General features: G+C 49.6%; 7 protein-coding genes across 7 annotated transcripts; 1 reads left to right on the plus strand and 6 right to left on the minus strand.

The window, feature by feature from the left end:
• Window positions 1-178: 178 nt before the first annotated feature.
• On the minus strand, window positions 179-1,507 carry N7525_004391 (F-box protein; the record flags this gene model as incomplete). Its single annotated transcript, XM_002565826.1, has 1 exon — window positions 179-1,507. One exon carries the CDS (start codon window positions 1,505-1,507, stop codon window positions 179-181), a length of 1,329 nt encoding a protein of 442 aa, XP_002565872.1.
• A 382-nt stretch (window positions 1,508-1,889) lies between these two features.
• N7525_004392 (CCDC47 family protein) lies at window positions 1,890-3,301 on the minus strand (the record flags this gene model as incomplete). Its single annotated transcript, XM_002565825.1, has 3 exons — window positions 1,890-2,265; window positions 2,318-3,158; window positions 3,238-3,301. 3 exons carry the CDS (start codon window positions 3,299-3,301, stop codon window positions 1,890-1,892), a joined length of 1,281 nt encoding a protein of 426 aa, XP_002565871.1.
• A 1,175-nt stretch (window positions 3,302-4,476) lies between these two features.
• N7525_004393 (uncharacterized protein) lies at window positions 4,477-5,440 on the minus strand (the record flags this gene model as incomplete). Its single annotated transcript, XM_061213002.1, is given in 4 exon segments — window positions 4,477-4,665; window positions 4,738-4,803; window positions 4,877-5,316; window positions 5,333-5,440. 4 exon segments carry the CDS (start codon window positions 5,438-5,440, stop codon window positions 4,530-4,532), a joined length of 750 nt encoding a protein of 249 aa, XP_061070023.1. The 3' UTR covers window positions 4,477-4,529.
• Window positions 5,441-6,454: 1,014 nt separating this feature from the next.
• N7525_004394 (uncharacterized protein) lies at window positions 6,455-6,859 on the minus strand (the record flags this gene model as incomplete). Its single annotated transcript, XM_002565823.1, has 1 exon — window positions 6,455-6,859. The coding sequence occupies one exon, from the start codon at window positions 6,857-6,859 to the stop codon at window positions 6,455-6,457; it is 405 nt and encodes a 134-aa protein (XP_002565869.1).
• A 1,066-nt stretch (window positions 6,860-7,925) lies between these two features.
• On the minus strand, window positions 7,926-9,683 carry N7525_004395 (MDM34 family protein; the record flags this gene model as incomplete). The annotated part of the gene is made up of 2 exons (XM_002565822.1): window positions 7,926-9,285; window positions 9,349-9,683. The coding sequence occupies 2 exons, from the start codon at window positions 9,681-9,683 to the stop codon at window positions 7,926-7,928; spliced, it is 1,695 nt and encodes a 564-aa protein (XP_002565868.1).
• A 765-nt stretch (window positions 9,684-10,448) lies between these two features.
• Window positions 10,449-11,320, minus strand: tim21 (the record flags this gene model as incomplete). The annotated part of the gene is made up of 4 exons (XM_002565821.1): window positions 10,449-10,634; window positions 10,693-10,747; window positions 10,804-10,988; window positions 11,042-11,320. 4 exons carry the CDS (start codon window positions 11,318-11,320, stop codon window positions 10,449-10,451), a joined length of 705 nt encoding a protein of 234 aa, XP_002565867.1.
• Window positions 11,321-11,650: 330 nt separating this feature from the next.
• Window positions 11,651-13,404, plus strand: N7525_004397 (ADP-ribosylation factor GTPase-activating protein; the record flags this gene model as incomplete). The annotated part of the gene is made up of 5 exons (XM_061213003.1): window positions 11,651-11,716; window positions 11,783-11,918; window positions 11,990-12,173; window positions 12,239-13,320; window positions 13,376-13,404. The coding sequence occupies 5 exons, from the start codon at window positions 11,651-11,653 to the stop codon at window positions 13,402-13,404; spliced, it is 1,497 nt and encodes a 498-aa protein (XP_061070024.1).
• Between the last annotated feature and the right edge of the window lie 457 nt (window positions 13,405-13,861).

The raw sequence follows: 13,861 nt of genomic DNA on the forward strand, positions 1-13,861 counted from the left end.
TTGAGCGTGCGGTTTGTTCTAGACGATCATGTGTTTATGTGTATTCATGTCAATAATTTTCAAAACCTGTGTTCCATATAGTATTCACTCGGTGTAGATTGGCTGTAACTAGATGTGGCTACCTTACGCTGGGCCGCAATTCTCTCAATGGACCCTAGCATTTCCCTATGACTATGAATCAGCCCCTGAAGACCTGAGACCCAACCCACGAATACGGCTCTCGGCCGTAGACGTAAGCCTCCCGTTCCTCTGCAGTTTGATACAGGAGCAACAACTCCAGCCCCGGAATTTCTAATTGGATATCCTTCTCCGTTGACTCGGCGCAGAAACCGACAATCACCTTTCTCAGATTGGGAAATTGATTCTTGCAGACAACCCCAACCTTCTGCAAGTGAGCAATAATCTGCGCGTCGGCATACATAATGGTCAAGTGCTCTATTGACGCCGGAAGCACGTCCACCAACTCCGGCCTTCCTCTATCAGCCCTCGGATCCGCAGGATAGGTCTCCATCGCAGCAGACTGTGCATGCAAGAGCCCAAGCAGACTATGCATACCACTTCGCAGTACCTTCAATTTCGTGAACCGCCGCAGTTCAGCCCCCATGTACCATTCACGTGCCGTCAAATCGTACCAGGACTGCTTTAGCCTGTCATCATCATATAGCATCGTGAGCTCTTCGAGCGTGACTTTATGACGCCTGAGCTCTTCCACAGCCTCCTGCGGTTTGAAATGGTCATCGTAGTAGTCAACGTTTCCGAAGGTATAATTGAATGTGCGTAGCGTTTTGCAACTCTGCACGAATACCCTCATGGCATCGGTTCCCATACCACTCTCGAGAATGTGGAGATGCTCAACTGCAGATGACCCCTCTCGAAATCGGGATGGACTCATAGTCTCATCATTTAGCTGCACGATTTGCACTTCGCGCGCGATATTAAGAATGCCCCCGTAGTCCCGAACAGTTCCGACAGCACAGGACATATCGGTTGTCTCTATAGAGAATCGGCGTAGGTTACCAAGTATGGAAGATTTGCCCGAATTTACGTAGTCAAACAGCTCACATATCAGATCGCAGATGTCGGGTCGGTATAGGAATAGGTTCTTCAGATTGTGTAGCTTGCAGAGTAGAAGCGCCAGCATGGCGTCGCTGTATCCTTCCTTTATTCCCTTATTTAGGTGATCTTTGAATTCGTCGGGAACTGAGAGGTTCGAGACTGCTGACTGGAAGGATTGAACGTCGTCCTCTGAGCTTTCGTGAGGGTCATCTTCAGTTACATTTGATGTGTGGAGCTCTTCAACGTGTTTCGCTCGGCCTGGGTTGGTAACTATAGCCCGCAGGAATGTGTTGTAAGGTTGCTGGTTGTAGTTGCAGTAGCTTCTCCAGAGACGCGGGGTGGCTTGTTGGTGGATTTGTTTGCACGCCCGAGATAGGCGAGAAATGTCAGTTCTATCTAGGAGACTGAATATAGAGTCGAGGATCTCCAGAGGAATAAGAGGGAGTGTCATATTGTCAGGTTCAAAAGTGAGGTTGATTTGGTATCTTCTCCCATCTTATCTTCGCGCTAGTTAATTGCTGCAAGGCTTTAAAAAAAAGACAAGGCCACGACATATCTGCCCTAAGCTAAAGCCGGTTATGATCTACTGTAAATCGAACCCTGCGATCTTCTTTTCCACTGACCCTAGTTTATATCAAGTTTAGCCACCACACGGAAATATGCCTGATGCTTCGAGAAAGCATTCGGCCCCAAGCAAGAAATGAGCGCGCATTAGCCTCATAAAACACATTTATTCCAGGACAAATGACCGCTATAGACAAATCTCCTGCCAGAATAATATTAATATACATTGAAGGTACATGAGCCAAGATCGGAATTGCTTTCATAGCCCGCTAAGCCCTCCGAGTGGCCTTCTTCGTGGAACGTCTGGTCTCCTTCTCCTTCTCGCGATCAAGGTACTTGCGCTGCTCGTCTGCAGTCATAGCACGCAGGATGCGCTCCCGCTCTTCCTTCTTCAGCTTCTCCGCAGCGAGCTTGCGTTCCTCAGCCTTCTCTTCTTCATCGGCACGGCGGAGCTTCTTTATTTCGGCCTCGCGAACGTTCCGGACCTTGCGCATCACCTCAGCACGGAAGTGCGCAGACGCAACGAGCTTGTCTGCGAAACCGAGGAATTGCTGGAAGAGAGGCAGAGTACTAGCGTAGGCATCAGATGCGGAGGGAATGTGCATCGAAAGGCTGATACGCTTCCTAGGGGTGGCTTCCTCGATCCTAGATTCGTTAGAGAGTTTATACGTACACATAGCTGCGGAAAAGGGCTTACTTCAACGGCTTATCAGTCGGCTGGTCAGTAACAATCAAGTACTCAAACTCATGGCCGGCCTGCTCAATAGCCTTAATCAACTCGGGAGTGAGAAGCGCATCGGTAATCTCAGCGCTCTCCGTCATCACGGTCACCCAGGGAGGCAGCTTAGCGTGATCCTTAGTGAAAGTGATCGAGGCATCGTAGCGGTCCTGACGGACCTTCCACATACAACTTTTGTGCACAATAGCCCAGATAAATCCATCATAAGTCGAGTTATTAACCTTTAAAGCGGACGAATCCTTAGAGGAAACGGGAACCAGGTCCTTCTCCTTGCCATCGAACGCATACGAAGTAGCTTCAATTCTCTCAGTAGGCGCAGCCCAGCTCTCCCAGAGGAAGCTAAGCGCATAGTCCATCCAGTAGGTCACCGGGTTGTACCGTTTAGGCAACTTGACCGAGATATCAACAAAGGCAACATTCTGCCGACCCGTAGCGTAGGAGACGAACTCCTGAGGAGAATTTTCCTTAAGCAAGCTTTCCGGAGTCGCAGTCCCCTGAGGGCCACCAAATCCGACCACGGCGAATTCGTTCTGGAGGACAGTCGCGTGGGCCTTGGCCCATTCCTTCGCCTTACGTCGGTTCTTCCGCGTACCCCACAGATGGAAAACTATAATCAGGATAATAAATGGCAGGACCATCGCTTCCTGCATAAAATCCTTGGGTGATGTCCGCTCCCACACCCGGTACCATGCCGTGTAGGGAACGGTAGCTCCATTGCTCGGCGAAGCAGCTAGCGCGGGCGACGAACTGAAAACAGAGGCAGGAGAGGGCTGAGGAGCCTCAACAAAGTCCGCAAATTCTATACAATAACAGTGTTAGACGAGACCAGCAATTGCAGCCATCGCAAAAGAATCGGTGTCTCCGGACGGATAGCTTACCATCGTCGGGCTTGACCGCACCGGACTCGGCGCCGCCAAATATATTCTTGAGCATGCCAGACATTGTCAATGTGAAGGAAGCACAGCTAACACTAAAGACAACCTCCGAGAATTGGCGACGTGGCGGGTGCAAGAAAGAGAGGAAGCCAAGTTCGCGGAGATGAAGATGGAACGTGCACGTTGGCAGAATGGCAGAATGCTAGGCGGTGGATCCAAGCCGAAGCGGCCGAACCATGGGGCATTAGATATACTACCCCGGGCCGGGGTAACCTACATATATACTTATATATACCGGATTTTAGGCCGCGGATACGAATTTCCCGATCGGGGTGCCGCCGCTTTATGAGGGCGCTTAGGGTCATACTCACTAAGTATTTTATAGTATAGGGTGACTACTTAGTAAGCACTTAGGTTCGCTTAGTAAGCGCTTAGGGTATACCTACAACATACCTAGGTAGGTACTTAGTACCTAGGTAATATCTAAATATTACTTAACGTAATCGGTAAGCGAGCCGCCACTATAAGCGAACCGTCACCCCATCCAAAACGCGTCTATGAATTAGCAAAGACGCCCTGGGTCATTCAACATGACCTCCGCTCGGCGGTTCCCCGTCTACGTGAACTGCGACAAAAGATAGCACAGCCAGTACGGGACATGCAAGCACTCGGGTGCGAGTATGGGTTTATCAGTACCTATACCCACACCATCTTCCTCCGACAATTTCAGTCCCCTAGTGGGGACTGGGAAGTATGGTATTCCCCCCCTATCTTCTCATCATCTTACTACCTCCCAACAGTCCCTAACTCCCAAGGGGCTCATCTCGCCCTCCCCCATGTATCGATGAAGCAGTGCATGTTCTACGTGTGTACCTTGGCGAGTGCCGCTAACCCCGTCAACAATCAGACTGCACCATGGGTTATCGATACGCGCTGACAAATTTCCCTGCCTGTTTCATATATGTCTTCGGTCTGAATGACCAACAGTCCGGTTATCTTGCAACTTGCGAGTTACAGGACGACGATATTAATTTGTCAAAGAGTGTCAAAGAGTAGCTTCGGAAATTTCGTCTGATCCTTTATGCTGAATGATTCTAAGGTGTTGTAAGTCTCCCACAGTATCAAGGGCTATCAGCAGCGTAAAGGCACTACAATCGTCTTATTGAAAGCACCAGTCCAGCGATATATACATGCATACTAGGGAAGCTGGGCATCATGAACAACTCAAGAATACAATCTCATATGCGAAAGGCCATTCGACTATCAAAGGAGCGATGCACGGAGATCCACATTAGTTACCAGGTCCAGTCCGAGCTATCAGTATACCAATCCAGCCTGTCAGATGGCTTTGCCAATCCCCATAACACGTAGGTCTCGTCTGAGAACGGCTCAGTGTCCATTGGATAGGCTCCTCGGAATCCGGAAATGTGTCTAAAAATGATTAGCTCATCGCCATCGGAATTCATAGATTGGTCAGGTGAATGAAATATCGGAAATACCTACATAACCTTAGTGACAACATCGTAGATAATCTTGCTCGGAGGGGTAAGTCCAGGTTGCCAAGAACACCTACTGAGTTCTCTTCGTTGTATTAGTATAGATAGTACTCGAAGGTTTGGACGTGTAGGGGTTATGATCTTACTCATAGGCAGTACGAAAGGCGGAACGCAGTCGCTGGCGGTATTCAAAGTCGCGTTTCCAGAAAGTATAGTAGTCCACGGGCTCACCAGGCACCCGTTCCCACGCAACGTAGTTGATATAACCACCAGGCACAAATTCTTCGACACCTTGCAACCCTTCCCCATAGCCAAGCAATTTCGGTACTGCCATGCAGTTTTCGCGATCAAGAGATGCAAGCGCTTTGAGCTCCGTGTGGGTGCACTGGCTGACAGCCTGCTGGGCTCGGACTTCTGGAGCGCTAGAAAGGGTACCATCAAGAGGGATCTGCATATAGATCCGCATGAAGCCCTGCTGAGTAGGGTCTAGAAGGCTGTGGCAAGAGAACTTAAATATGGCAAACGGAGGCCCCGATTGTCGCTCATATTCCTTCTGGGTCATCGTTTGGTAATCTTCGGATATTTTCTCGTCAAGAACGAACGTACGAGGGGGGGGAGAGAGAAGGCTGGTCCAGTTTGATTTCAGTGCCGCCCAGGTGATCGAAGTTTATCGAGGGGATCGTTACGATGAAATCCCTAGAGCGAGACATTGCGACAAGGGAAAGGAGACGAAAGGTTGAGTAGCTTCAAGATTCAGAAGAAATGAAAACGCTCTGGTGAAGTTGATAAACAAGCGGGTTGTAAAAGTCAAGTGCTGAGCAGAGAGAAAAGAAGGGCGTGGAGGTGATAAAGAAGTATTACAGATTATTGCCTAATGCATTAGGTGTTAACCATGGAACAATAACATCCATGGATAACCTTCCAAATTTCCCCAGCTCCAACCTATCAAGCCCACAAACGTTTTGGAGGCAACACCCAACTTTTATCAACTAACCAGACCGGAGTCAACTTGATCAACATGCCTCCACAACACTCCGGCGCTGATCTACTCCTACGGGGTCCATCGCGGTTAGTGAGGTCTCAATTCGTCCACGGGTACCTAGGTAGGCAGCCCTGGAGGGCACCGGTTGTTGTTTTATCCCAAGGTGACACCTTGAATATCTGCGAGGTACGCCTATCTCCGGCACAATGGTGACAACAAGTCACAATCCCGAGGTTATTCGCACTACCTGAATAGGAAAGTTCAGGGCTTCGCGGGAGGTGAAGTTGCATAGTGGGTCTCGACTATTTTCTCGTGTGCTTGGCATTAACCTTATGTGGTGTATAGATCCGACTTTGACTGACAGTGGTTTATGATCTGTTTTGGTACTAGGGACCATACTTGATGTTTCTTGATAGTAATAACCTAGCTTCCATCTGAATTTCAATATCTGCTCCTTTGAAACATTTCATCAAGCTTCATTGGTATATCCCTCCTATTACAACCTTACAAACAACTGAAATATAAAGTTTAGTAATTATTGGCTTGGATACGGGAGTGTGGTGGCTAAAAATGTTCCTAGCTTCTTATCTTCATATCCCTAATTTACACAATCAACGAAACGCTATGGATTGTGCCTAGGACAACTCTACGCCTTAACATCCCGGCGTTGCACGAATTTCGAGTTAGGGGAGGGCTGAGATCCAATTTTACTACGAGGCAGACACACAGCCACGGGTAGAAATTAAAGAATAAAGTTCTTGGGAGGAAGAACACGCTGGCCCAAAGCCCGTCGGGGCTTCACATTGCCGTTTAGAAACGCGGGTGCCTGTGGGTTTTCAAGATTAACCGATCGAGTGAAATCATCCATAACAGCCCATCTTTGAGGGGCCGACATGATAATTTTGTAGATGTCGGCGTCTTCGGCAGCATTGCGGGCTTCTTCAGCAATAGATACGTCTGGCAGAAGATCCAATTCTTGGTAAAGATCCGTATACCAAGCAGCAGCACATGCGCGGCCGACTTGATAGCGCATCGATGGATATCGACGGGCAAGCTCGCGGTAGGTTTCTTCCGATGCAGGTTCTGGATACCAAATGCAGTATGGTTCAGTGGCAGGATCTTGCATATCGGGGATGATGTTACTCATTATCAGGCGAGCATTGCGGGCGCGAGAAAACTGATGAGCCTAGCTATCGTCGCCGGAGCATAGCTCAATGATTGCTGGGCTTGTTGCAAATTGGAGTGAACTACGGATCCCGCGAATGACTGCTCTACGATGCCAAAGAGAGGTCACATCGGACGGGACTTTTTCCCCCTTTATTGCCGCGATGCATTGATTGATGTCGTATTCAGCGGGTTGTTTCTTGCCCATGTGGACTGGTCGGTCCGTAGGGGAAATGACACAGCTTTCCCCTGCAACCTGGGTGGTTGCCATGAAGATAAATAGCGCAGGCGTGTGAGGTTGATAGTAGTCCGAAGGGCCCTCATAAAGCGGCGGCAGCTAAGATAGGAAAGCCCCACCCGGCAGAGGAAATCAAGTACGTACCTAGCTAGGTATAGCTACCAATGTAATCTACCTAGGTACGCTACGATAGGTTTATTAGGACTTGATGAACCAGGCATTGCTCAATTCCTCAAAACACTTAAAGCTATATAACATACATAGGAAAGGTGAGTTAGTTACCAGTCGGGTGCAGCCGGATATTCTGAATGCATCTGGCCTCTGGCCTCGCCATCGGCTCCAGAAACCAAAAAAAGGGCTATTAAAGAAATCAACAAGGATACGTGAAAAGATGCAATTGACGGAAGTGTGCATTTTATCTATATACAAAACGGACATTTAGTCCTTCCCAGCTCCCAGTCCTACCTTGTCCAATCCAACATCCCATCCCATAAAAGCCCAGATCTGTGGAGACACGAAAGAGAGCATTCGCTTGAAAACTAACCAAAAGAGTAAACCACCGTGCTAAACAAAAAATGAAAACCCCCCCGTTATTGAAACCCGCTAGGACATACAAGAATCCAACAATCCAAACTGATGAATGAAAATGAAAGAGGGAGAAGAGAAACAAGATAATAATAACACAGATTCGTAACAGTCATGACAAACTCCAGGTACCACTTGCTGGGGTAAAAATAACTTTTGGGCTCTGTTTTGAGCCAGAGAGAAGGAAAATCAAATAAAGGAAATACATATGTCGAGTGCTAAGCACTCACTGGCCATAAGCCGGTGGTGGTGGTTCTTCCGGTAGGCCGTGGCCACAGAAAGTACCACAGGAATTTGGTGCCATTAGTTTCTCATCACGCATACGGCGCGCAACTTCACCCGCCAGTGTGTCGAGGAAGACTTGGTCAACAACGCTACCGGTCGAGCTATCGTGCGGAAATGGAAGGCCTGCCGCGGAAAGCTGTCGTGTAGGACCCAAAGGCGGACTGGCTTCCTGGTGAGGTGTAGGGCGGACACTCCCAACAGTAACAATCACATCGTCAGTATTGAAGGGGTTCCGAGGCTCAGAAGGCTCAGCTCGATCACGGACGATCTCACTGGAAAGGTCGCGGCGAGGCAGAGAGCGTGAGAGGCTTAGACGACGTTCCTCGACAATAGCAGGGAGGCTCTGGTCACTCTCAGGCGATAATGGCGGGGTAACTGGGTCGTCGGGCTGTTCATGGATGGCCTGCAGCGGAGCGGAAGTGACCGAAGGAGCACTAGCACTCTCCGTATAGGTGCTTTCATCGCTCACGCTCACGCTAGCAGAGTCGCTGGGTGTTGTTGGGCGACTACGGAGATCCACCACACGCTTCTTTCGCCTTCTAGCATGTGCTCTGGAATGGCGACTGGCGCCCAAGCTTAAACCATAGCTGCTAAACGACTGGGTGGGTCCGGTGGGCGTCCTGCTCTGGGCTGAGCTTGTACTCGCGTTGTCTATGGAAGCGAATATGCCGCCGGTCTGTGACTGAGTTCTCGAAAGAGGGGGGCTTATTGGCGACATAACGCTGGCAGACGAATCGTTCTGATCGGGTGAGGACCATGCACGGTATACGACTTGTTGAATCGACGGGGTGAAGAGTGAGAGTGTGCGCTGGGAATCCGTCAGAGTTGCTAGACTGAGGAGGTTCTTCTGGGAGAACAGCGAGTGGGTTTCGGCGGCTGAGTCCAACGATAACGATGCAATATCCGACTCATCTAACACATTTCCCAACGAATCCACGGGATCCTGCGGCGGAGTCACAAGAGGATCATGCCCTGGACCTTTAGTGGGAGTGAGGGTTGTGTTCATCTGGTTCTGTATCTCCTCTGCCCGATATTCTGGATCCCATAGCTGTAGCGATAGGCGATGGATAATAGCAGGTAGCTCATCTATAAATAGTATACGGAGTTGAGCCTCAATTTCCCCTTGCAAGAAGTCACGGACGAATGGGATCGAATCGAACGTGGAGGAGACCTTAAGTGACTCGAGCGGGTCATTCCGGAAGACGAGAGTGATTCCTTTCTGCTCGGAGAAGACTAATATGACAAAACCGGAAAGTTTGAAATCGGAGAGAGTTATCTGTAAGGGAATAGTAAGGGGAGTCCTATAGTATGTCAAAGACGACGGCTAAGTGACGTACAACTGGGGGGATAGGAAGACAACTTACGCTGCAGCCAACGGTAGTGGCGACGCGAAGGACGGGCGCGTTATGAGATAGGTATTTAGGGGATTCGCCTGGACTCTCGTCTTTAACGTTAAAAAGGCATCTCCGGTGTATGACATTTTGAAGATCCCTCGGAACCGATCCTCCGCCAGATCGCCGATCTCGAGAATCTCCAACTCGGGAGGGATCGAGCCTAGGTTTAACTCGGTCACGGTAATATCACCGACTATAATCGGCGGCTTAGGCGACTTATTGAGAGCGGCAGTCAGAAGGTCTTGAGCACGAGTGTAGAAACTCGCGTCCGCTATAAGCGGCGACCAGTTGAATTTGAACGCCATTGTTGAGCATTGAGGGTGCGGGTGTCGCTTTGTAGAAATAACGAAGAGAAAAAGAATTGAAAAAAATAATGAAAAAAAAAGACGGGAAATGAGATTATTATAGAAGACAATAGGACAAGAACTGCAAGAAGGAGCAAAGACAATAGAAGTAAGAAGGCAAATCTTACGAAAAGCGAAGGCGAAGATTCCCGTGGCGACTCGCATGACGCCGCTGCACTCCGGAGTAGCTTGTACTATATGTACAGCATAGTGTTATTCCCACGTGCAGTTATGCTTCATTTGCATTGTTCATGGGCTGTTGTCTCTGCTGGCTCTAGTATTTAGTACTATTCTATTGTCAAAGGGAAAAATCAGCCGGGAAGCATGCGCCACAGTCGGAATATCACGCTTGTAGACCGGTTAGTTAGGAATACTACAGTTATTCTGTTATTCTTTTCGTCAACAGATATGGATCCCCAGGATCAATTCGACTTCGTTGAATAATATGCGCGACTAGCGCATTGAGGCTAAAACCCCATGAAAATATGATACATCTTACAGGTCATCATAAGAGCCTGAGTGGACGGCCATTGGCCCAGCCCTAGAAAGTACAAGGAAAGCGACTTGTCCAAACTGGTGAAGACCAGCCTGGAGCAAGCGCCAAAACAGAGGCGCAGAGGCTGCAAATGTCCAAATGCTTATCGCAGATGAACGCATAGAACCTATGCAGTGAGGTGTGGTTGTTGGAGGTAGAGGGTATAGTAAGGAGTTAGCATCATTGCCAGATCAACGCCACTGAATACCAAAGAGCTTCAAGGCGCTAGTCACATTAGCCTTCTCTGAGGCTTTTTCGAGGACGATACGAGGGTGGCCCTTCACATCCAACGCAAGAAGCTGGTACTCGAAATTGCTCTTATCCAAAGGTTTCATCATGTGCACGACGACCACGCCAGAGTTGAGAGGGCCTTCGACCTAGAAACCACTATCAGCACACGAATCCAAAATCGTCCGGAAAGGATATGTAACATACATGGAAATGCATGCGAAGGTGCTCACGACCTAATCGATCCTTTTCAGTTGATGATCTAGTCACTGTCAGTATTTCGTTTCTATATCGTTATGCAGAAGCCACAAAACTTACGCGATAGGTTTGTTTCGCGCCCACCGGCTCGAGGTCTGCTCCCCATATGCCTTGATCTCTCTTCGATCACCGAGCAATTTTATGCATTCGGGGTCATCTTTAATGCGCCCTACTGCAGTTTCAAATTGCCATGTCTTGCTGTTCGGTGACAAAACTTCAAGATAGAAAAGTGTGAAGACTCCACCCTAGTCAGACCATATAGTCAGCAACTATCTGCGGGAACGAATGCACCACATACCGTCAGTACTGCTCCAGCTAACACGATAACGAAGTTGAAGGATTGCTGTGTCGCCCGCGCAACCTTCTCTCCTCGACTCAAATCGCCCCACTGGACTCTCCCATCATCGGATAAGACCGTAATGCTCTTTTTCCTTGACGATGTAGTTTGAGGCCCGTTACCTATGTTGCTTTGCGTGGTGTACAGGCGAGTGATCTGTGTCTGTATGCGGGGAGAGGAGTAGAGGGCCGGAGGTGCCGGCGATAGTCGGGGAAGAGCACGTAGTTGGATAGACCTCATTGTGAACGATCAAAACCGAGCGTCTCGCAAAGAGTTGGAGTATCTGAGTCGAATACCGGACTCGATCATTTTCCAGCCTTGGAAGGCTGCTATCGATCTTCATTATCGGCAGCACGTGATTACAATACGGTATTACAATACGGCCGTTGGCGGAAAATGCCCCGGCCAAATGGGAGGCGCTGTATGACGATTACACCAGGCACATCAAGAGAGTCCACGTTCGCCGTTCCCGACTCGGGATGCTTTGCTCTTTGCCTAACCTGAGCACATTCTCGCCCAAACCCCCCTTTTCTTCTTCCTTTTTCCCATTGATATCTTCTCGGTACCATTATGAGTGCCACGAAGGCGCAGTCTCAAAAAATCTTTGAGAAGGCCAAGCTGAAGCCCGCGAACAAGGTGCGCACACCCCCACCCCGTACGCTGTATTATTGTGGCGCTCGATTCTAATGTTTTCGCTTTCAGGTGTGCTTCGACTGCGGCAGTAAAAACCCGACATGGTCTTCAGTTCCATTCGGTATCTACCTGTGCCTTGATTGTTCGGCTCACCACCGTAATCTCGGTGTGCACATCTCCTTTGTCCGATCAACAAACCTCGACCGTACGTACCCTACCACACAATTTCTTTACACGCCAAATGTACCGGCAGATCAACCCTAACGTTTCATGCAGAGTGGCAATGGGAGCAACTGCGCCTGATGAAGGTTGGTGGAAATGAGTCTGCGACCAAGTATTTCCAATCGCACGGAGGTTCCGCTGCGCTGGCGAGCAAGGACACAAAGGTGAAATACACGTGCAATGCAGCTGTCAAGTATAAAGAGGAACTCAAGAGGCGCGCTGCACTGGATGCGCAACAGTCAGTGGATCCAATCTCGGTGGAACTGGCACGACTATGTGCTAACAGTACTGTTGCTCCATTAGGTACCCCGGGGAAGTCATTATTACGGATCTCCCCGCTGGCACTCCCTCGGATGACTCGAGCACCCCTGCTGGCGACGGCGACGATGATTTCTTCTCCTCCTGGGACAAGCCCTCCATCAAGCGTCCGAGCAATCCCCCGTCACGCACCAGCACGCCCCCCGTCGTCAGCCGGACTAGCTCTCCTTTCCTGAACGCCGGCCCCAACGCAAATGGATCCCGCTCGAAATCTCCCCTGTCTGCTTCGGAAGAAAAGGCCGCCTCTCCCGCGCCGACTGCTATCCGGCCCACAAATGTTACTCGGAAGACATCTACAGCTAGCTCTGCAAAGAAGGGCAGTGTCCTTGGTGCCAAGAAGGCGCCCAAGCTCGGGGCTAAGAAGGTTGCCGCTGCGGATATTATTGATTTCGACGAGGCAGAGCGCAAGGCCAAGGAAGAGGCTGAGCGCATTGAAAAGCTTGGCTACGACCCCGAGGCTGAGCAGGCGGAAGCCGACGCCAAGAAGGCCGCAACTGCTGCCGCCGCCCTCCCGATCGCTTCTCCTATCCCAGTCAGTCCTGCTGGCAAGTCTAGTGAGCGAAGCTCAGGTGATGTGGAGCGACTAGGCATGGGTGTGAGCAGACTTGGTTTTGGCCAAGTGTCAAAGCCCGCTGCCCCCAAGAAGCCAACATTTGGTTCTGTTGGCCCTGCCAAACCCAGCCCTGCTGAAGGTAAATTTCCCTTGTTGATCGTGCAACATATGAAAGAGAAGCTGACACTCGACACAGAAGCTGAACTCACCCAGACCAGAACCCGATTTGGGACTCAGAAGGGTATCTCGTCCGATGAATTTTTCGGACGGGATCGGTTTGATCCCGCCGCTCAGTCAGAGGCTAAGGAACGTCTCCGCCAATTTGATAGTGCTACATCCATTTCCAGCAACAGCTACTTCGGCCGGCCCGAGGATGAGGTCAGTTCACTTGACGATGGATATGGTGATATGGAGGTTGCTGCTAAAGATTTCATCCGCCGCTTTGGTATCACGGCTGGGGATGATCTTGAGAACCTGTCGCATCTTGTCGGCGAAGGTGCAACTAAGCTACAAGGTGAGCACGTCTTTGTTTGACATGTAACCGCTTCTTGCTGATTGAATATCACCAGGTGCTATCCGCAATTATCTGAACAACTAGGCTAGTTGCCTATGTTCATCAGATATTATGCCTTCTATCACTTTAATACCTTAGCAAGCAACATTGTTCCCTGACTACCCCCGATCCCGTCTGCGTGCGTGACGTATACTGTGTCTCGCCTGCCCATCTCGCGTCCCTGCCATCTCTTTACCTGGAAAACCAGTGCGATCAACAGTCGGCCAAAAATTTGGGTTTCATCATTCTGGTTCGCAATCTGGCGCGCGATTGTCGATTTTTGTCTTTTCCCTTGCTTCTTCGCATCCCTACGCAGCAACATGGGGCGATGGAAGGGAATGTACCTTCTATTTTATTTTGCTCATTTCGTTGATATGGTTTAGGATGATCGAGAAATTCATGATTTGATATTATTGATAGACAAGAACTTTTGACCAAAGCGCAACTCCAAGCTCTCAAGTCCCACACCGCTCAACCCAAACTCCATGATGAATGAAGAGAA

The sequence above is a fragment of the Penicillium rubens genome, assembly GCF_028828025.1.
Source record: "Penicillium rubens strain IBT 27055 chromosome Unknown utg000002l_segment0_segment0, whole genome shotgun sequence".
NCBI classification, from domain to species: Eukaryota; Fungi; Ascomycota; class Eurotiomycetes; order Eurotiales; family Aspergillaceae; genus Penicillium; species Penicillium rubens.